General features: G+C 37.0%; 1 protein-coding gene across 1 annotated transcript in view; it reads left to right on the forward strand.

Annotated features, from left to right (window-relative positions):
• The window catches only part of BMPR2 (bone morphogenetic protein receptor type 2), a 74,341-nt gene that overhangs the window by 25,158 nt on the left and 26,261 nt on the right, over positions 1–22,922 (forward strand). Inside the window, exons 2-3 of the mRNA XM_039354643.1 lie at positions 4,755–4,928; positions 6,560–6,739. Of these exons, the coding sequence (XP_039210577.1) occupies positions 4,755–4,928; positions 6,560–6,739 (354 nt within the window). The remainder of the gene's footprint in view (positions 1–4,754; positions 4,929–6,559; positions 6,740–22,922) is intronic.

Genomic DNA, 22,922 nt, shown 5'->3' on the forward strand with positions numbered 1-22,922 from the left:
ATCAAGAATAAGTTATTTTAGATTGCACTAACAAAAGCATTCTTTTTAAGAGTCAGGAAATAAGGGTGGTGCTATTTTGGCTCTAATAAGAATCTAATAAGTCTCTACCCAGTTTTAATGGTTCAAGGCTTGATCCACTAGAAAAAGTGTATAAAGATTGTATATATCAGAAAAGCATGAAGCTGAGAGAACCTCTATTTTTTAGTAAAATAAGTTTTAGTAACACACCGCTCTTTTCATATATTTTAATTGCAAGAAAGACTGATGTCCATCCACTGACAAAGTAGATTTGCCAGAGGATCCCTGTTTTTCCAGCTCTGCTAAGTATTAGGTAGAAGCTCGATGAAAGTTTCAGATTTGAAAACAGATGTGGGGGCTACAGGGAAAAAAAGAGGATGCTAAAACATTGCTATTTAAGGAAAACATACTGAATATAACCTAAATGACTGATAAAAAAGATAATATTTGCTTGTATGACTTCATGAAAACCATGCAAAATGTAAAACAAAATTCCTTCAGCTTCAGTATGCCAGTAGAATAAGCAGAATTGTTGGATTTGCTAAAGATTGACCAGTATTTGCCCAAGTACTATATCAGATCGTTTGTATGTGGTCACTTGTTTTTAGAAAAGATGCAAAGAAGAAACATACAAAGCCAAAGTTATAAAACTTTCATGCATAATTCAAAGTGATTATGAAAGCCTGGGATCAGTTCACATAGTCAACATTTTCTCAATGTGACTATCTTAACAGATCAGGAATTAATTGTGCAGGAGTTAATATTTGATTAGGTTTATTTATAGATGCCAACACTCAGAAGAAAGTTTCACACGGTGATGAAGTAAATCCAATTGCTATTATAGGAAGAACTTCCAAGAGATCATTAAGATTACAATATTAAGGTTACAAATTTGTTCTGTTCTTTCTGCTTTGAAAATTCTGAAACTGTGAATTGGACTTTTAAATAGCAAATTACAGTTTACATTCTGTGTGTGTGTGTGTGTGTGTGTGTGTATATGTGTATATATGTGTGTGTGTGTGTGTGTATGTATGTGTGTGTGTGTGTGTGTATATATATATATATATATATATATATATATATATATATATATATATATATAAAATCAGCTATGCAAGTAAAAATATGACTCGGGTATGTTCATATTAAAATCAATAAATAGTTGAACACCAAGAGAATAAAATTATACAAAAGTTAAAAATGTTAAAACTTTTATTTACTAAACCTAGCTTTCGTCAAGAGCTCTTGACATCATCAGGGTGTAAACGGCAGTTGTTGGGAGGGCTTATATGCAGCCTCCAATCATTTGCGCTCGGCTCTTAGATTGTGTCATAGGTCCCAGCTGTGTGCGTTGTAATCCAAGTGTGTGTCCTGCATTAGGGTGTAGTTGTTTCTCACCCTTTCTACGTGTGCTGTTACGTGTGTCTTTCTCGCTAGTTCTAAAATTAGCTGGGGTGTTTCCCCTTTCCTTGCAGTTAGTGCGTGTTTCACTAGTTTCCCATTTGTGATTCTGTCTGTCATGGGCAGTAGTTGCTGTTTTCTGCTTCCTTCTAGTTCCTCCAACCATCCCCTCCGAGCCACATATATATATATATATATGTTTTCTGAGGTTTTCGCGGGTGTTGTATGTAGGTCTTTGGTTATTCAGGTTTTCTCCCGCGTAAAATTGGAAGTGTCTTGGTGACGTTTCGACGAAGTCCCATTCATCATCTTCAGGCTGGTGTTTTCAGCTTCGTTCTTCTAGGAGCACAAAGCTGAAAACACCAGCCTGAAGATGACAATGGGACTTCGTCAAAACGTCTCCAAGACACTTCCAATTTTACGCAGGAGAAAACCCAAATAACCAAAGACCTACATACAAACACCCGCGAAAACCTCAGAAAACAAATGTGTGTGAGTGTGTGTGTGTGTGTGTGTGTATTTCCATAATAATTAAAATCTAACCTATATCATGATCTGATTTTTTATTATTTTTATTTTTTATTGTTTATCTGATTTTTAATAGCAATATTGTGGTTTTAATTTTGTAAGTTTTAAGGTAGTAAAGACTTGTAGGGATAAGGATTTGTAGGAAACACAAACATTTAACAAGAATGTATAAATCCTTAACTTTTCCTTTGAGTCACATCAGTTATATTTATGATTCAGTTCAAGAAATAAATAGTTCTTTGTCACATGAGATTGAAATATCCTGTCTTTGTTTTTTTGGTTGTCTCTTGCCAAGAACCAGAAAATACAGGAGAGCTGAGTGTTCTAGGAAAAAAGCAGGTTTCTGAGAATGTAACTTACAATTGTTAATCAGATGAACACATGTTAGCTCCTTTGTCTTCAAAGATGTCTGAAAATTTTTCCTATAGTATTGTCTATCCTGTATATGCAGCGAATACAGTGTATGGTGTTCATGCACAGTTTGGATTGATTGCTATGAGATTTATATCATGGTGCTCATGAGACAGTACAGGTTTTTTTTCTCTTCAAAGGCATGAAACAATTATGCAACACTTTATAAATAATACTTTTAACTCACTCCCCACATTTATAAAAAAAGTTGTGAATAATTTGCGACAATTTATTCAATTTATATCCAAACTATGTTTTAAGAAAATTGTATGATAAGTAATGAGTTATTTATAAAAAATAATAAAGATGGGATGCAAAAAAATCTAAAGAAAATATACATTGTGGTTTATTGACCTACCAGAGTAGAAGTATTGTTTTTGTTTTGCTCTTTAAAAGCACAAACAATACTTACTATCAAGGTGTAGAATTAGTAAACCCTACTAGAATAAGATGGTAACCAGTTTCTCTTAGACGGGACAAATATTGTGCCTTGAGAAATGATTGTTAAAACTTTCAGTTGATCTCTTATTTCTCAAGGCTTTTTTTTCCTTGTAATGAAACTATTCTGGTAATCTATAGTAATCTTCTTTGAATCCCCACAACCCTTGGGCCTGCTTCCCTCTCCCCCACTGGGTCCCTGGCAGGCCTTTCCCTCTGTCCCATCCCTGCAGTTGATCACAAGAGGTTCTTGATGCTCTCTGAGTTTGGTTATTTTCTTACAAACGTTTTCAGTGCTAGTAGGGGATTGGGGTTTGCTCTTGTTTACAGTTTACAGCCCGACCAAAGAACCACTAAGACCACTCCCACTAATACTGACAGAATATAAATTGAGAGCAAATATCACTTCCCACTAGCACTGATGATGTTATCTAGTTTGGATAGTGAAATGTCTGCAAAAAAATAACAAAACTCAAGAGACCACCAAGGACCCCTCATTTCAACCCTGAGCTACAAATATTCTCTATCAGTTGGTCGTAAGGGTGAGCAACCTATAACTTTGGAAGTGGGTCATAAGTATTTTTGGGAGAGGGATCTGCCACAACTTCAGATGGTCATTAACCTATCAATTGTTAAGAGAGGACTACTTGTACACTAGAGTCATAAAAAACAAAGTAAACATATATTTATGAGCCAGGATTGTAAATTTGGGGTTGCACTCCTTTTCTGACACTGAAGTATAATCTTTTTTTGCTACCTTCTCTCTATCCCTCATATCATAACATCCATAATTCTTAAAATTTATAATTTAATATTCTTTAAAACCATTGTTTTGTTAATACATCATGTTCCAACTCTGTTTTGTCTGGACGATTGTGAAATCAAAAGTTGATTTAATTGAATATACTGCCACTTTGCATTTTAAGCAATCCAGTTTCCTCTTGTAGTAATTCAGATGCTTTAAAAATGTACTCTAATTGGCAGTGAACTGATCTAAACCTTCAATAACACTGCTTGACTAATAAAACTTAAAAAAGAAATTGTCTGCTGTTTTCACACTGGGATTACTCCAGAATGTGTCATATCAATAAGACGCTAAATTACAGTATATATTTTGTCTTAACATCTTCCAAATGCTAATTGTAGATTTTAATTCAGGGGGATATATTATAGAACTTAAAAATGGAGCTGTATGGTCTAGGTTCCCTTTATTGTTTAACAAATGAATCACGACTTGGGAAAAATTGAAGAAAGTCTTGTTATCTTAGTAGTTTGGTTTCTATGCATCTGTCTATGTGTCTATTTTAAGTGGATTTTATATTCATAGTAAATAAAAGAGATTAGATTTTAGGTGTTTTATTTCATTATTTTAAACTTTTAGTTCATTGTAGGATTATTTTTCATCTTTGAGGGGGTGTTTTGTTTTGTTTGGGGTAATTTAATATAGTATTTTATCTATTTTCATCACCATATTCCCCCTCTCTCTCCCTCTCCCCCCTCTGTGTTCATGTACCGTGCCACTGGCAAGTACTTCATACAAGAGAAGTTGTTGTTTGTTTATGACTTTTTCAGTAAAGCAATCAAAAGCTAAAGGGATTATCACTTAGCTGAGAAGTGATCCAAAATGGTAATTCAACACTTCATTTGAAACTGGAAATTAAGCTCAATCCTTTTTTATCATATTCACAATTTAACATGCTTTAAATATTGCCATTCAGGGAGTAATAGAATATTTATAAATAAAAAGGAATTACACATAGTATAATCACGTACACACCCCAACTACCAAGGAAAATTATTTCATACATCCTCAAATGGATTGTACCGATATTCATCAGATTCCCATTATTTTCCTTTTATGAGTTCTGAAGTACCAAAATTGTTCTTCTGTTTTGTCAGCTATGTCTAGTTTTAAACCTTGGCATAATCTTAATAATAATTTTAATTTTCTTCTTTAGCTGCCCAGGATGAAGAGACAAAATGTGCATTTAGAGATTCCTACCAAAATGATCATGGGATTAGTGAAAGTCAGATTTCTCAAGAGAATGGTACAGTTTTATGTATGAAAGGAAGTACCTGCTATGGTCTCTGGGAAAAAACCCGAGAAGGAGAAATACATCTTGTGAAACAAGGTAATTTCAACCATCGTGGTGCTGGTTTTTTTTTTTTTTACTATGGCTTGATGTAATATTTTTTAATGAAGATCTGCCATAGATTACTAACCTTTTTGGCACAGGAGGTATTCAGAAAATTTAGAGCATATTATGGGAAATGGCTGCTATTGAACGTAGCTTATCCCAAATCTATTTATCAGAAATATAATCTCTAGCCTCCTGGGATATTCTCTGCTTATATTATTTTTCCTGAACAGATGGACCACTTCCAAACTCTTAAGATTTTATATCCAGGTGAGATATAAAAGTAACAATAACACAATATTTATATCAACTAAACAGTACATAGATTGTACAGTACATGATTTATCTCATCTATTATTACATTAAAGGCTATAGTCTACACCAGGGGTGTCAAACTGCTGACCCGTGGGCTGGACGCGTCATAAGGAAACCGTGCCCACCCCATTGCCGGCAATGGGAAAAAAAGTTTTGATACGTTGCACAATGTCATGTGACGTCGCAAGTTTGACATGTCTGGTCTAGACTCTACCTTTGAGAATTTTTAGTCAGACCCTCATTGCTCATAGTTTTGGCTCTTCTTCAAGAATCACTGTTCAGTTTGTAATAATCATAGTCCAGGAACTGATTTATTAACACATATAATGAAGAGTGGATCTTCCAAGCAGGGGGTGTGGATCTTGGATTATATCAGAATCAGTAGAGTTTGTTATTGGTTTTTGAATCCTGGTTGATTTCAGTATTCAGAATCATAATTCCAAATTCAGTGTTCTTTAATATGTGCTTTCTAACAAGCGTTTCTGCTTGTACAAAGGGTGGACCTACATATGTTATAGATGTTCCTTGTTCATATTATAGTTTAGTAAGTTAAGATTCCTGATTTATTACAAGCTAATATGGCCACAAATGGAACTTTACTGATGTATCATACAATATAACTTGCTCTTTTATATTTAACTTACTGTTGTGAAGTGATAAATAAATAAAAAAATATCTGATTGTGCCAATAGATTACTTTTCAGTTTGTTTTAATTTGGTTTGGTTGCTTGTTAGTTTAAAATGCACATTACATTAATTGAGAAAGTCATTTTAAAGTGATTGTTTTTTTTAAAAGTTGTCCAAACTTCTTTTTTTAAGGTTTTTAAAATTTGTAAGGCTATGAGACTGGACTTTGAACCAGATCCATCTCCTGAAGATATTTGCTGATGTTAGGTGTTGGGGATTGAGGGAGCCTCCAGTTTATTTAAAGTTTTTGATTACTTGGTGTCATCTAGTTCTGGTTCCTTGATGCTTTCTAGGACAAAATTGGATGAGTTTGGTCCTTGTTCTCCTTAGAGAGCAAGGGCAACAATAACCCTAGAGAGAAAACCACTCTGCAGAATGAAACAGAGAAGCAGCACTCCACTCAGCATTCTGAATGGAGCACTTTTGAGTATACATGGACAATGAAATATTGTCCTCTTTCTCCTCCTGGATAGAAAAAGGTTGTTTATGCAGAATAAGGTAGGAAGCGTTACCTTGAATATACCAGCTATATCTACCCTGCCTTTTCTCTCACCTTGGAAAAGGTGATTCACAATATGAACTGAATGAAACTGATGTGCTGTTTTATTTGCCATTTGTTTTAGGATGTTGGACTCATATAGGAGACCCCCAAGAGTGTCATGCTGAAGAATGCATAGTAACAACCACTCCTTCCTTGATTCAGAATGGGACATACCGTTTCTGCTGCTGTAGTACCAACCTGTGCAATGTCAACTTCACAGAGAACTTTCTACCACGAGTTCCTATAAATCCAACACCTTCTGGTGAGTTACCCCAGACTGAGTTACAGTTAGTACGGATCAGCAGTTGTGACTTAAGGAAGAGCATTATTGCTATCTTTATGGAGTCCGTTGAGTTTGAGATGCTAAAAAAATAATCCTATTATTTTTCTGTTGATATGTAAATGATCCCATATTTATTTAATCTAAAAGAGCACAGAGACTTCCTGGTTTCATCTAATACTTTTTATAAAATTTTGTAATACTTTGCTACAGTGATGTAAAGTTAATACTTTAAATATAGGCTTCAATAAGTCTGTTTCGCAGACACGTGGAAGAGTTCATCATACCAGTATAAAATTTTAGTTGTGGGGGTTGGAATTGTATTTTAAACTTTAAACTTTAATTTTGAATATTCTTTATTAGATAAAATTATGTGTTGCCCTAGGACATAAATGCTTAGACATGTTATAAAATGGGATCTTTGTGTTTTCATAGTTTGTTAAATCATTACTACAAGCCTAACTGCACACCAAGTAACTCTTGGGATCTGAGCAAAGGATTCATCAGTTTAGTTTTGGCTGCAGTATTTTGTTTCTTCTCAGAATTTTGCTTGTGATAAATAGCTTAGAGGAAGGTATTTAATCAGATGGCTTTCGAATAACAAATAGCACAATTTTAGTTAACTTTCAAAAATTGCAGGAGACATTCTGTACACATTCTACAAACACAAATACTATGTGGTGTTAGCTAAATAGATATTATTTCATAGGTTACATTGAGATGTCAGATTCTTCAATGTTCTGAGTTGAAAAAATCTGGTTATAACTATTAAAAGTAAAATAAACACTTTTAACTAACATTGAATATCAGCTGTTAAGAGAAAAAATATTACTGTACAATGAAAGATTGTTAGAAGGACATAGAAGCAATTTAAATTTTTTCTATGGTTTTCAGTATAGGATTAAGTCATAAACCAGAATCTAACAGCAAGCAAATAATATTGCTTAATATCTATATGCCCAGTTAGGTGTCCTTCAAATCATAGTCAGAAGAATTAAATTCCTGCTTCCCCAATCCCCTATAGCATTGTACTAAGAAATTGCCTTGTTCAGTTAACACCAAAATGCAGTACTTTACCACAAGGTTGACTGCTTATTTTCAAGGCATATTCTCATTGGCCATTGTTTGTGTCTTTCTTTTTAATTTACAAATCAGCATTTTTCTCCATACCTTTCAGAGCATACTAAGGAATCATCACAGGACTACCAACTTAATTATTGGTAGAAATGTAATGAAAGTGCTGGAATCGGCTTGTGGATAATGAAGGCTATAGTACTGTACATCAAGTTTGCAATAGGAAGAGAAACTGTCTTCCGTGTATTCTTATTCCCTATTGTCTTTTGTCTTAATATTTACATTATTAATGATAGTGGAAGAAACTGACAGTAAAGTGATATTGACCAGTACTATGGGATAATCCAAGCTTCATCTGAAAAAAATCCAAATCAATATTCTTACTATTCCCTGTTGGAAATATAAAGTCGACTTTAGCGAGTGAATAATAAGAAAATAACAGAGTATGTGCCCCTTGCACATTGATCTAAAATACATTAATGTATTTGAGGACTGAGATGTGCTTCCTGTATTGTTAATCTTAATCCTAAAAGCCCATGGCAGACACATCCTAAAAATAAATATGGCTTGTTTCTTATATTCTACACCAGTGGTTCTCAACCTGTGGGTCGGGACCCCATTTGGGGTCGAACGACCATTTCACGGGGGTCGCCAAACAATGCAGTCCGCCATTTTTCCCCCCTTTTCCTTAGCTATGCTACTCCCTTTTATTTATTGGCTTTTGAAAGCCAATAGAATAGATTCTCTTGAATAGAGTCTAATTCTATTGGCTTTCAAAAGCCAATAGGAATTGTCCAGGCTGTCTCTGCCCTGCCGAGCCCGCCAAAAGTCCCATTCTGCAAACAATGCTGCACCAGTTGAGTAGTCCTCAACTTACGACCGGTTGAGTAGTCCTTGACTTACGACCAGTTGGGGGGGGGGAGTCGTGGCATTAAAAAGGTTGAGAACCACTGTTCTACACTGTAGGAGAATATATCAGTATATGAGTAAAGAAAAGGCCAACATGTTTCTTAACCAGAGAAAGATTAATGATTATATTCTCTATCATTCTTATTCATTTTTATAAAACTTGCTACCTATAATTGAGAGAATGGTAGTGGAAGTGAATGTATGTATTTCTAGTTCTGCTTAGCCTTTAAGGTCAGAAGACAGACACTCTGATACAGCATGAAATGCTTCAAATATGATTATCCAAAAGGTGCTTTGGAGCACATAGAAGCCCTTTGTTTGCCATCTTACAGCAACAATGTCTTTAAAGTGTCACAGATAAGTGTGGTATTCCTGCTGCCCTGTGCCCAGTTGCCTATTTAGAGATCAAATCCAAAATACTACCATAGCATTGAGATGTGTTCCTTCAGTGTCTGCCAGTTTTCTTCTTTGTCTGCAGCTCTGAATGTGTTCGGCAGTGACCCTGGTTTCTCTGGCTAGAGAAAAATGGTGTTGTGGCAGCTCATAATCTCATAATGGGAAATACTTTGAATGTAACACCACCGTTCATTAAATGGGAAAATGGCAGCAGGAGTTAGTTTGGCTTTTCACCAAAAGGCAGGTGCTTTTGCAAGGAGGATGCAGATTATATAGCTGCTGGAATATTTTGTTTCTTTAAAATTATTTTTTAAGCTTTTCATTCCTGTGCAATAAAAATTATGTGAAATGAGTAGATTATGAAATGCAAAGTGTTTAAAGTATAACTGGTGGTAAAGTCCTGCAAAATTACCTCTAAAGGAAAAAAAAATTGACAGTAGAACTAATCTAAAACATTTACAAATTTGAATGCCAACATAGGGCATAAATGTTTGCCATTAATATAAAATAATCAAATATACTTATTAAATTTAGCAGCTGTTTACAACTGAGGCTCATAATCTCCATTTTATGAGAAGGCATTACATAGGAAAGGTCAGCAGCATAATTCTCATGGATGCCAATTACCTACAACACTGCTAGGTGGCATTCAGAGATGTCATACATTAGCGAATAAATGTAAAGACTTTAAAAATTCAGGAGATTGTGCAATTTCAGGCAAGATGACAAGACCATATATCTGGTCTCGCATATAATTCAAAAATGAAAATCTAAAGGAAAGTTTCTGACTAGCACATTGGCAAATAATATTTTTAAAGTAAATAAAAGGAACATTGCTCAGTTGCTATAGAAACTTATCATTTTAGCAGTGAATGGGCCATTTTGCGTGATCCATTTTAGTAAGTGCTAGTTCAGTGACAAGTCTAATATTAATTATAACGTATTTTGTATAAATAGTATTCAGAACAGAATAAATTAGAATGTGCTACATTAAGAAATGGATTTTTTTTCAGCTTTTGTAGAAATCCTTGGATTGACTCACATATATGCATTCCTGTATTTATTGAGTCAATATGTGATAGTACATGGATTTGTTTAATGTTCTTTGGGTTGTTACTGAGAAGGCAAATCATTCAAGGCTACCCTGAGATTTTGCAAAATAGATAGCTTCCACATTTCAACAAATACTGTTTTTTATCAGCATGGTCTAATTCTTTTTAATAAGAGATTGAGGCAAAATAGGGAATGTTATCTATGAGACAACGTTCTTAGGTTACATTCTGACCATTGGCTCTTGTTGATACTGAGGAGTACCTGAATGACTTGTTTCCAATGGAATTAGTAAGGCAGAAAATTGATAGGTACAGTTAGAAGTAGTAACAATTTTGAGAGGCAGTTTGGGGTAGTGGTTAAGGCATCAAGCTAGAAACCAGAAGATTGTGAGTTCTAGTCCTGCCTTAGGCACAAGCCAACTGGGTGACTTTGGACTAATCACTCTCTCTCAGCCCTGAGAATGAGGCAAGGGCAAACCATTTATGAAAATGCTGCCAAGAAGATTTGAGGATTAATTCAGGCAGTCACCAGGCGTCAACACTGACTTAGTGATTAAAAAAAGAAAAGTAAACTTTTGACACAGATATGATCTGGTATCTGCCAGGATTTGAGCCTTTTGGGTTTTGTTTTGCTTTTGCTCCATAACAGAAATCAGAATAACAGAATAACAGAGTTGGAAGGGATCTTTGATGTCTTCTAGTCCAACCCCCTTCTGAAGCAGGAAACCCATACCATTTCAGACAAATGGTCATCCAATCTTTTCTTAAAAACCTCCAGTGTTGGAGCACCCACAATTTCTGGAGGCAAAGCATCCCACTGATTAATTATTCTAACTGTCAGGAAATTTATCCTTAATTCTAAGTTGGTTCCATTGATCATCCATTGATACCAGATTTTGTCAGTTGAACAGAAGCATCTTTCCTCATGGAAAAATATAAAATGTTGACAAACTTGAATAGGAATGCCTTTTTAAAAAAGTCTGTCTGTAATGCCTATGGCAAATGCCAAAACCTGATCATTTGCTGTTGGCACCTATGAACAAACGTATAGCAGGAATACACATTCCTTCCAGTTGTGAGAAAAATGTTAATGAAACAAAAGTTGAGTTGCATTGTTGCCATTACGGTTACGAAAATGACCTCTCTTGGCTAAGGGGATGGAATTTGAAGATAATATTTGATCATTTGCTCCTACTGAGCAAGTCCAGCAATAAACATTTAATACACTTAGTTGTGCATGTCTTCATTAATACCAACTTTGGAATTTCTAACTAGTGGGGAGAGTTTACTTTAATGTATGGCACACTATCCAGGTTGGATTATTCAGTGCACGTTGTCTCTTGTATGTACAGTGTGGAAGACAAAGCAAAGAAGGGTTTGAGATTCATGTTTTCTCTTTTTTCCTTGTATGACAGTTATACACGTGCAGAGGGAATTGACAGGAAGAAACCTTAATGGTCTACAGGTAGTCCTTAACTTACAACAGTTCATTTAGTGATCGTTTGAAATTTACAACGGCGCTGAAAAAAGTGACTTATGACCGTTTTTCACACTTAAGATTGTTGCAGCATCCCCATAGTCATGCAATCAAAATTCAGACGCTTGGTAACTGACTCATGACAGTTGCAGTGTTCTGGAGTCATGTGTTCACCTTTTACAACCCTCTGGCAAGCAAAGTTAATGCAGAAGCCAAATTCACTTAACAACCTTTAACAATAAATTAGTAACAAATTAGTTACTAATTTAAGAACTGCGGTGATTTACTTAACATCTGTGGCAAGAAAAGGCGTAAAATGGGGTAAAATTCACTTAACTTAGCAACAGAAATTTGGGGCTCAATTAAATTGAGGATATCTGTATATGCAATGGTGCACAGCTCAAAATAATTCTTGAAGCAAATTAATTACCTAAGGTGGGTATTTAATGCAGGGTAGTATACTAAATTAATTATTTAATTCAGCAGCATATTTTGGATAGTGGAGGAAGAAATGGAATTGTTCTATCTGAAAATGTGAGGATTTTAGATCAATTCCGCAAAAAAGTAAAGTAATTTTTTGGCTGGAAGCCTTTTTAATGTCTTGCCTCTCAGGAAAATATAAATACTGTAATCCTTAAATTATATTTTTGAATGAGGTTGGTGGGGGAGCAGGGAAAGTGAACCCAGGATAATACTGTAGGAAATCTCTGCTTTGCTGCCAGCATACACAGAGTTGTGCATTCTTGGAACAGCACCACTACCAGACAAAGACTGAGTGTAAGCAAGGAAGCAGACGGCCCGCCTCCAGCCAGTGCCCGGTCTGGCTCCAGGATTTGTAAACAGAAACAGGCCAGACTCCAATAAGGCAGACAGCGGGTGGCTCTCCCTCCCTCCCTCCTTCTGATCTGCATGGGGGAAATGCCTCCTTGTACAAGCCTTTCCATTGCATAAACGTATCTAGGAGCTATTTAAATTACCAGAACTGCCTTTCTCTGAATGCTGGAAAAACATGTAGCATTTAACTGCTTAAAGGATCAAAGTGTGTTTCCTGAACAATACTATGAAATGTAGGACATGGTGTCTGTTAATATCTGTAGTTATAAGGATGCCCATCTATCCCCTGCCCTAGAATATAAGAATCTTACTATTCTTATATTCTATTTTGTTTCAAAGAAAGTGACGTATTGCCATCAGGCAAATGAAGCAATGCTACAAAAGACTCCAGGGCATATTTTCTTCTGACTGCCCTTGGGCACATATCTGCCTTTGTCTTCATGGATTTCCTGCCTCCGAGTTCCCTTCTCATGGCCAGCCTTGTATTTCCTCTCCAAATGAGGTTTCCTTTTGCCTGTCCATGTAGGCAGTACATTTTAACCTCCTTAGAACTCCAGATTGGCTAGCAGACAAATCTTGTTATGGAGGAAAAAGGTAATTGTTGTATAAAAGGGTGGGTGGGCTGTTTTCTTTTTTTTCTAAGAAATTAGTGATACAGACTTATCATTTATCGTGTATTCTGAACTGAATCTCATAGCGTAGAGTTCTCATAGTAGCAAGCCAATTTGAATGGAAAGATAATACATTATACAATACACATTTTACTATAACACTTGTGGAAAAACATAACTCAGAAGCTGATATTCTTGCTTAGTCCCATTATCATTGGATTCATCTTGCTTTCTGTGCTAGTCAGCATTTTAATAAGAGTTACCAGAAAAGGTGATCTGAGAATGTAGAATGACTAGCATGCTAATGACATACCAGTGATTCAAGTGTGCCGGTCTGAAATAATAAATCTCTGTTGTTTCACAATACAAACTAGGGTACAAATGATAATAGTTCATTTCAGGAACAATGGCAACCACAGGCTTAAAGTAATGCTTTTCATGTAAGCTACTTCCTGTCTTTATTAACTAATTATCAAAGCACTAATTGGTGTTAATGGAGTTTGAAAGCTCTTGGAATTTATTAGAAGCATGGCTGTTTCCGTTTTTATTAAAAAAACCCTATCATTTCAATTACTAGCCCATTTTGCAGAGACAACCTTATATTTGGATAAACAAATCTAGTTATTTATTATACATGTCAAAGGAAATACTATAAAATACTGATTAAATAGGTTCCCAACGTCTGCACTGCCATATTCATTGTTTTCTCATTTTTAATCTGTAAACAGCCCAAAGAAATAGTAAGTATGAATTCACATTTGCAGAAATATACTATGCTCAATTTTGTACAATGTATAAGTATCCTACCTTCAGGTGCTTGGGTTGACCCCCTCTTCTTTGTGGCATCCTCTCAAATATTGGAACACTGCTATCATGTCGTCCCTAGCCCTTCTTTTCACTAGACTAGACATACCCAATTCCTGCAACTATTCTTCATATGTTTTAGACTCCAGCCCCCTAATCATCTTTATTGCTCTTCTCTGAACTCTATATAGAGTCTCAAAATCTTTTTTATATTGTAACAACCAAAACTGGATGCAATATTCCAAGTGTGGTTGTACCAAGACCTTATAAAACGTTACTAACATTTCACATGATCTTGATTCTATCTCTGTTAATGCAGCCTAGAACTGCATTGGTATTTTTGCCAGCTGCAGCATTCCTGGCTCATATTTAAGTGGTTATTTACTAGGACTCCTATATCCCTCTTGCAGGTAACTGCTGTTGAGCCAAGTTCCACCTATTCTATATCTGTGCATTTGGTTTTTCTTGCCTAAGTGTAAAATCTTATTTTTCTCAAAATTTCATTTTGTTAGATAGGACCCAGTGTTCAAGTCTATCAAGATTGTTCTGGATCTTGAGCCTATATGTTGGCTAGTCCTGCCAGCTTGGTGTCATCTGCAGATTTGATGAGTTCCCCATCCTCTCATCTAAATAATTTATAAAAATGTTGAAGAGTACTGGGCCTTAGACAGAATCTCTGTGAACCCCACTGCATTCTTCCCTCTGTAGATGTAGCTCCATTAAGGGCTACACATTGAGTGTGTTGGTCAGCCAGTTAAAAATCCATCTGATGGTGATGCTGCCTATCCCACATTTTTCTTACTTACCAAGAAGTAGGTTGTGGTCTATTTTGTCAAATATCTTATTGAAATCTATGTATGTATACTATGTCGACAGCATTTCACTGGTCCGCTAATTTAATCACGTCAAAGAATGAAATAAGATTTGTTTGGCATGATCTGTTTTTGACAAACTCACGTTGGCTTCTGATTATCACTTTTCTTGCTTCTAGGTGTTTGCAGATCTGTTTCTTGATTATCTTTTCCAGAATGTTCCCAGGTATTGATGTCAGGCTGATTAATCTGTAGTTTCCTGGATCCATTTTTTTCACCTTTTTGGGAAAAGAGAATTACGTCAACTCTTTTCTAATCTTTTGGTAGTTCTTCAGTGCTCCAGGATATTTGAAAGATAATGTTCAGTGGTTCCAAGATCATGTGTGTCAACTTCTTCAGAACTCTGCGATGTAATCTATCTAGTCCTGGTGATTTGAACTCATCTAGGGTGGACAGTGTTGTCTTACCATTTTCCTGCCTATTCTAGCTTGTATTTCTAGTCTATCTTTTACAGTTCTGCATTTGATAGGATGGGCTATTTTATTCCTTTTGCATGAAAAAGATGCAAAGAATGAATGAAGCAGCTCTGCTTTCTCCCCACTATCCATCACTTCCTTGCCATCTTCTTCCTTTGGTGGACCAATTATTTCCTTGACTTTTTTCTTGTTTTTTTACATATTGAAAGAAACTTCATTATTTTTCACTTTTGTAGTTCATGCTAAGACTTAACTTTCTTGACTTCAGGCTCTATGCTAGTATTCTGCCTTACTTATATGTCTCTTTTTACATTTTTTTGTACTAATCCTTTTTGTTTTTCAGTTGACCAGAGAGTTCTTTGTACAAACATGGTGGCTTCTTCTTGGATTTCTTGTTTTTCTTTTTAGTGGTTTCCCCCCAAAAGTTGCCTGTTTCCCAGAGTTGCCTGTTCTAGCTTGATTTGCCTTGCTGCCATCCAGTTCTCAAAATCTCTCTCACACAGATGCAGACAGACAGACAGACAAACACACACACACACACACACACACACACACACACGTCACTGCACCGCAGCTGTTCATGTGCAATGTGATCAGTTTCTGTAGCTTAAGTCAGCTGTTTTGTGAGGCAGTATATTCTTCACTCAACATTAGCCTAAGCCATATCCTCCTGCTCTCAACCTTTACAAATTTCTATAGCAAGAGTTCTTCAGACTACAAGTCATGATCCCATATGAAGTGTTAAGCAACTTAGGGAGGATTCACAATGTTTTTTAAAGGCTGAGAAGACTAGCACAGGCAAAGTAGGAGCACAGTCAAAGCTTGTTCCTATTCTGCCTTGGCTTGCCCATCCAGAATTTGCACAAGCAAAGTGAGAAGCAAATGCAGCAGGAGTTTTGAGGATGTTCCCACTTCGCCTTTAGCAGGCAATGTATGGAACCGTTATGAGGTTCTGTGGTTTTGACTTAATTTAAAAGCTTGGGTTTAATTTTTAATAGTTATGCATAGCATCATATTAATAGATTGTAGTCTTAGTTGTGCTTATCTGTGTTGCTGAAATTTCACTTTGTTATTAGCAGTTGAAGTGAAGTATTACAGGTAGTCCTCAACTTACAACTACAATTGGGCCCCCGATTTCCATCACTAAGCAAGTCAGTTGTTAACTGAGTTGTTCCCGATTGTATGACCTTTTTGCCATGGTTGAGCAAATCACTGAAGTTGTTAAATGAGTCACGTGGTCATTAAGTGAGTCTGGCTTCCCCCATTGACTTTGAAATGACACACAAATTGATTCTGCAGGACCACCATAGCTGTGTATATTTAGATATGTGGACTAGCAAACGTCTCGCCAATCACTGAAGATTGGTTGGCATCTTCAGGTTGGAATAGTTGCAATTCTATTCTAGGTGTCTAGAATTTTCAGGCATTTTAATTAGAAAGTTGTCATTAATTCACTTTATATATTATTTTTGAATAAGAAGTAAAGACCATCCCTTAGCATGTTACTGAAATGTAGACTAGAGGTTAAGAAACTATTACTCCTCCAGGAGACAAGTCAAGATACAAAGGCAGCTGCTTTTCCACTGCTTGGGATCATCTTTAGGAAAACAAAGGCATTGCCTAAAAAGTAATACATTGTTCTGTATCGTGTTATATAATAATTAAAAATAAAAGTACAGGGTATTTTTGCAGTTTTTGTGTGTGATCCTGTTACATACTTCATTGAGGTAACTAAATGAAATGCTTTTTTCTGTAGCACCTGTCAGTTTGTTCTACCTATGTTCAATTGGTCAACTTATAGGATTTCCTTGTTTCATAGAATCAGCAACAGATCCTTCGGTATATTTTTCTAATTGACATACTCATGTGAAGTTTCATAGAACTCAGAGGTTCCATAGAAGTATGAATTTTTAAGATTAATACACGAAGTATTACAAATTATGGCAATTTTAGAAAAGTAAATTTTGCCTGATCACAGTGATTAGAAATAATAGGCTTCTCTGATTGCTGTTCCACTACCAACCCACATTACCCCCTTACTTTTCATGGAATCGTTATTGCCATAATTAAAGATCTGTTGGCAGGAAAATGTTGCTTCCTTGCAGTTTCTTCCAGAAACATTCTGGATGGCAACGTCAGCCAGAAGATCTGCTGAGGGCTGGATATGATAATTTGTCAGGTCTTTCATATATAAAATCATCCATATTTTGTTCAAGTAAGATGGTAGGTGAAAGATATAATAGAGGCAAAATTTGATGTTATCTTGGAGATTTTTGAGCCTATGGATCATAAATCAGTGAATAGAGTCCTTTGGAATGTGAGGTCCACTATTTATGAATTTAATCCTTGTTCCACCAGGCTAGTTAAAGTTGGGGGGGGGGGAAGCTGACTAAAAGTTTAATCTGATTGTGATCAATTCCTTATTGAGGAGTCTCTGTGCCCCTCCTCAAGTTGCTTCGTCCAGATTCAACAATATTTGACTGTTATAGTCCTGTATTTAACCTTTGTTGATATATAGAGTATGTATTTCATTTTGAACACAATGAAGCTATTAATATGTCTTTTTCATATTCTTTTGTGTATAACATTATGCAGAAAATATGTAGTATCTGAAGCAGTTTAGAAATTACTAATACTAGCTAGTTCAGATTCATAATAGAACTTGAGCATATGTGAAGAAGACCCATAATGCTAATGTGGGAAAGTATTTTGGAACTGTGCTTCCATCTTTGATTATATAAAGAAGATTGAAATTGATAAATCAGTTATAGTTTTATATACTATATACTCTTAGATCCACTCTTAAGAGTCTATCAGAAGACTCAGATTTCAGTGATGCAGTTCAGCATTTTGACAGTGTCTTACATTTCACAGATAAATTAATTTGCAAAAAATGTTTTCAAGAATAGCTTATTATTACTATTGATATAATTTTATTCATTCAACTTATATGCCACCCTCTTGCATGGTGGCAATTCTAGGTGGCTTACAATAATTAAAAACAATAAAAACCTTAAAGTGTTAAGTAATATATGGTAACATTAAATTAATTAAAATATGAACAAAGATATGGAGGAAGGGAGCAAAATACACATGGGGGAAGTGGGGTCTTAGTCTGTTAACCAACTCCAGAATGATATGCCCCCATGATATGAACTCAGTGATGGGATTCAGCCGGTTCGCACCACTTTGGTAGAATCGGTAGCTAATTTTTTGTTGCCCGGGCCCAGAATGGACTTCCAGAAGTGGTATCCACATAGAGAACCGATTGTTCATATATTGGAATCCCACCACGTATGAACTATAGAAGATTTGGCTGTCTAGTTTATAATTATGGAATGCGCAATCAAGTGATAAAATGTAAATATTAAAATTTAATTGCTTTCATACTTAAAATGATGAATTCTGTCTGGTACTATGTTGATAACCATAGAAATAATGACTTAACACATGGTTTACATTCCAGTTCAAACAGTGACATTCTAAAACAGTGATGGCAAACCTTTTAGAGACCGAGTGCCCAAAATTCAACCCAAAACCCACTTATGCATCGTCGGGTGCCGGGTGGGCATGGCCCATTGGGTGGGCGTGGCTGCAGTGGTAACAGCAGACTGGGTGGGACTAAAAAGTTCAATCAATCAATTCCAACTTTTTTCCCATGAGAAGTTGAAATTGACTGATTGATTGAACCTTTTTTTTTTTTGTACACGGCGGTGGAGGCCTAAAGCGAAAAGGTTTTATAAAACCCAGCTGAAGCCCTAGGACTGGGGCAACAGAGCGTGTGCCCACAGAGAGGGCTCTGAGTGCCAACTCTGGCACCTGTGCCGTAGGTTCGCCCACCACTGTTCTAAAACATCCAAACATTAGTCAAATCACAAAATGAAAGAAAGCAAGAAAATAAATCAAACTGAAGGTTGGAATTAGTAGCACGCTGAAATGTCAATAAAGAAATAACTAATTTAACTTTTCAGACACGGAAGTTTCTCAACCTACATGTTGCAAGGTTCATGGTGTTTTAGGTGTTTTAGGCTTGATAGGCAATGGGTAGCAATTTCAGACACGCAGAAAAATAAATTAGCTATGAAGGCAGCTTTTTCAGTGGAACTTTCTATCACTTAGAAGCAAAAACATTCTTTAATTCTTTGGAATGTCTTGTTAAGTCAATATATGTATATAATAATATATGGTGGAACACCTGGGTGAAAAAGCAAAAGCTTAGAAAAAATAAAGCAGCACTGCCAATTCAGCTAGCTCATTCCTTCTTGATATTTGTCACATAGTTACTTTCATAGTTAGCTGAACTGTATTTAATTACTCATTTAAATACCTGAAATTTGCCTTTGAGATTAAAGTCACTATCGTGTATTGAGTTGAAGTTTGAGACAGCAATGTCAAAAAGCTATATATGTGAAGAAGAAGGTTTTAATGGCCTCCAGTGTTTTCAGTACATGTATAGAAAAGAGAGGATAATTGATGGGAGTAAGGCAAGTTGCCTGGAAGGTTGTATCTGCCAAGAACTTGTCACAACTTATATATCCTTATTATGATCTAGACTATGAGTTGGAGAAGATAAGGGAAAAAGATACAGATGTCAGTTTGTGATTAGAGTATTGGGAAATTAAAGTACATCTTTTTCAGACTCAAAATCAGATTCTCTTGTCATCACTATTAAAATGGAGCAACTACTCTAACATTCTTACCCCTAACAGATAGGTACTGTAGTCTGTTACATGCACCTGCAGAATGGAAAAAAGAATCTACAAACTTGGGTGAAGAATGTTTTTTTTTTTTTTTTGCCAGTTGTTTAATGTGCTTCTGGTGTGATTGCAATTTATTATTCTCTGTTTAGAGATATCTAAACTGAGAATAGTAAGTTGCAATCATACCGGAAATAAAATAAAAACCACTTTATTTAAATTGCAGGGCTCATCCTTGCTTTCTTCTAACTGCAGCAGAAACACATCCCAATAATGTTTTTTAATGCTACATTCTGACGATGTACTTTTCTCTCATCCCACAGTTGAGACATCTTTAGCTTTTCCCATTTGAAGTATACTGTATTTCCCCTCTTCTCCGATCACTAGCTTTTTATATTATTTTTGAGGATACTATCTAGGCCAGAGGTCCCCAACCTTTTGGGCACCAGGGACCAGTTCCGTGGAGAGAGGTTTTTCCATGGACCGGAGGGTGCGTGGTTTTGGGTGCTGCCTGCATCTCATGGATGGGGCTTTGGTTGTTTGTGCGGCCCAGTTGCTGGAATGCCGCGGGCTGATACTGGTCCACGGACCAGGGGTTGGGGACCCCTTATCTAGGCCACTTCATTGACAACATGCTTGGTGATACTGGGATCAGATCTGCCTACCTCCTCTTCAGGCTGTTGTAGCTGACCTTCTCACCTTTGGTCGCTTAAAACTGCCTTCTGTGGTCCTTTGAGCTTGGACAGCAAGGAGGGGCCAGACTCCTAATTTTCACAGAGACTTCCAGCTGCTCCTGCTTTCTGAACTATTCTGGTCTTATGCAGGTCCCTATTTAATACCTCTTGAAAAAGTGTGTTTAAAAAACAAGACTAGCACTAGACTCTTGTGAAAGAGCAGTAGTGTTGCACAATCTGATTTAAACTGAGAAAAAGAGCTTGGTTGCTGATCAGTCATGATTGGGTACATTACGGTTTCTCCAGCATGTAGAGGAATGTAGAATCCACGAATGGGTTGATTTAGTCTTCTAGCCCAATCAGACCAAACAATCAAAGTTGCCACGCCTCTGCAGGGTCTGACCATGCCCCAGTTTCGTTTGGTCTCAGCCCTGAAGAGATGTAAGAATTTGGCTCCCAATTTAGATTCAAAAAGGTAGTTATTGCAATTCGTGGATTCTCTACCCTTTTTTTCCTTCTTTGGGGGGTATTGGTTCAGCTCTGGGCTCAGTGCTGCACCATTTCTTCTCTCTTTAATCAATTTCCTTCTCCATTGAGTTTTTCAGAGGCAGACAGCTGATCGTCAATCGCTGCCTCCTCATTACAATCCACTCCCCACCCCCTCCCAGGATCTTTGCTGTGAATGAGAAGCTTTAAACTACTAGTTTTTGGCTGAAAACTCTGAATTCACCTTCCTGGGTTCATTACCAATTCAAACAACCTGCAGGTGCCATTTTGAGCCTCTAGAAGGCTCGATCCTCACATTACTCAAGTACTTCCTTGTTACTGTTGATTGCTGTAAATTACCTAAACCACAGGTGAACTGTTTGACTAAAAGAACTTATTACCAGATTACTTGCAGAAGAGGATCTTTTCTCTCAACTTGTTTTATCTCTCATTAGATTGTCGCGGCTGCCATTTGGGCTCCGCCTGATGGCACACATTAAATTGATTGCTTTGACCTAATTACAGCCTTCTCAGTCACAAAGCAACTTATTTATTTGGTGATTCTCCCTACGTGTGGAGGGGAATAGGAGTTCTAATTACACTCTTTTAGATCTTCATTACCTCGTGCTTCACCATCTTAGGTTACCTAGTGGACATAGGGAAAATACATTGAGTCTCTCACTCCTTTTTATCTGGTAATATTCCAGACTGTGTGACTTACCAGTATCTTTCAAATATCAAGTGCCAACAGATTGGACTGCTGTTCGCCTTGCCTGTTTTCCTCTGTCTGCATAGTGATCGGCACTTACTGTCCTAGCTGTCACTAAGTGAGACACGAGGTAAAAAAATTAAAAATTAATTAAAATAAAACAGAATTAAAATAAACAAGATATATATCTATATTCATATATAGACTTATCTTTAATTGACATTTGATACTTTTTCGGCCAAATTGTCTCTCTATTACAGTGGGCCTGAAAAATTGAACGGGGAGGACAGCCCCTGAGCGTAGCGCGGCTTATATCGCGTAGTGACTCCATGCTTAACGGCGGGCCGGACCTCACAGACCCTCGTGCAGGCCTGTACCACCCAGGTGGGCCGTGGCCTTCCTTTCTCCTGCAGACCAGGGCCGATCCAGGGATCTCCTGGTGAAAACCTGCCCTTTCTTATCCTGCAGAACAGGACTGATCCAGGGATCTCCTGGTGAAAACCTGCCTTTTCTTCTACTACAGTACAGACTTGATCCAGGGATCTCCTGGTGAACACCTGTTGTTTCTTTCCTATTGTTTCTTTCAATATGGTGGATAACACCGTTTCATAGGCTTCAACCTCCAGTGAAAATGTAAAACGCAAGCCATCCAGTCAGGATACACCTGCAAAAGCCAAGGCCAAGGTCAAACGGACCTCTAAGGCCGATGACAAGCAAGCAGACAGCAGACATAGGGCGCTGGAGCGACAATTCTCCAAAGCCCAGCAACAGGCAGGAGAGACGCAGCTTATCCCCTCCCCTCCTCTTGCATCCACTTCAGGGGAGCATCGACCTTTTCCTTTTACATGGGCTTGGTCTCCCGAGCAGACCCTGGACCATGGTTCTTTGCTGGGATATGAACGGGACCATCTGTCCCTCTTTGGCCAAGAATTGAGATTACAGGTCCAAGATTCAATTCCAGCTGCTGAGCCAGGACCTTCCTCAGTGTCTTGTGGGTCTCAAGGGGAGGTTACTACAGTCGTCCCTCCCCCAATCCCGTCAGCATCTTTCACGCCGATGGCGGCAGGTCTTCGGGGCCCCGAACATCCTTCATTTACTGTCCAGCTCCGAGCCATGATCTCACAGGCGGTGGCTCAGGTGATGGCGGCTTCAGG

This window comes from Crotalus tigris, unplaced genomic scaffold (assembly GCF_016545835.1).
Source record: "Crotalus tigris isolate CLP2741 ecotype Arizona unplaced genomic scaffold, ASM1654583v1 scf7180000017568.13789103, whole genome shotgun sequence".
NCBI lineage: Eukaryota > Metazoa > Chordata > Lepidosauria > Squamata > Viperidae > Crotalus > Crotalus tigris.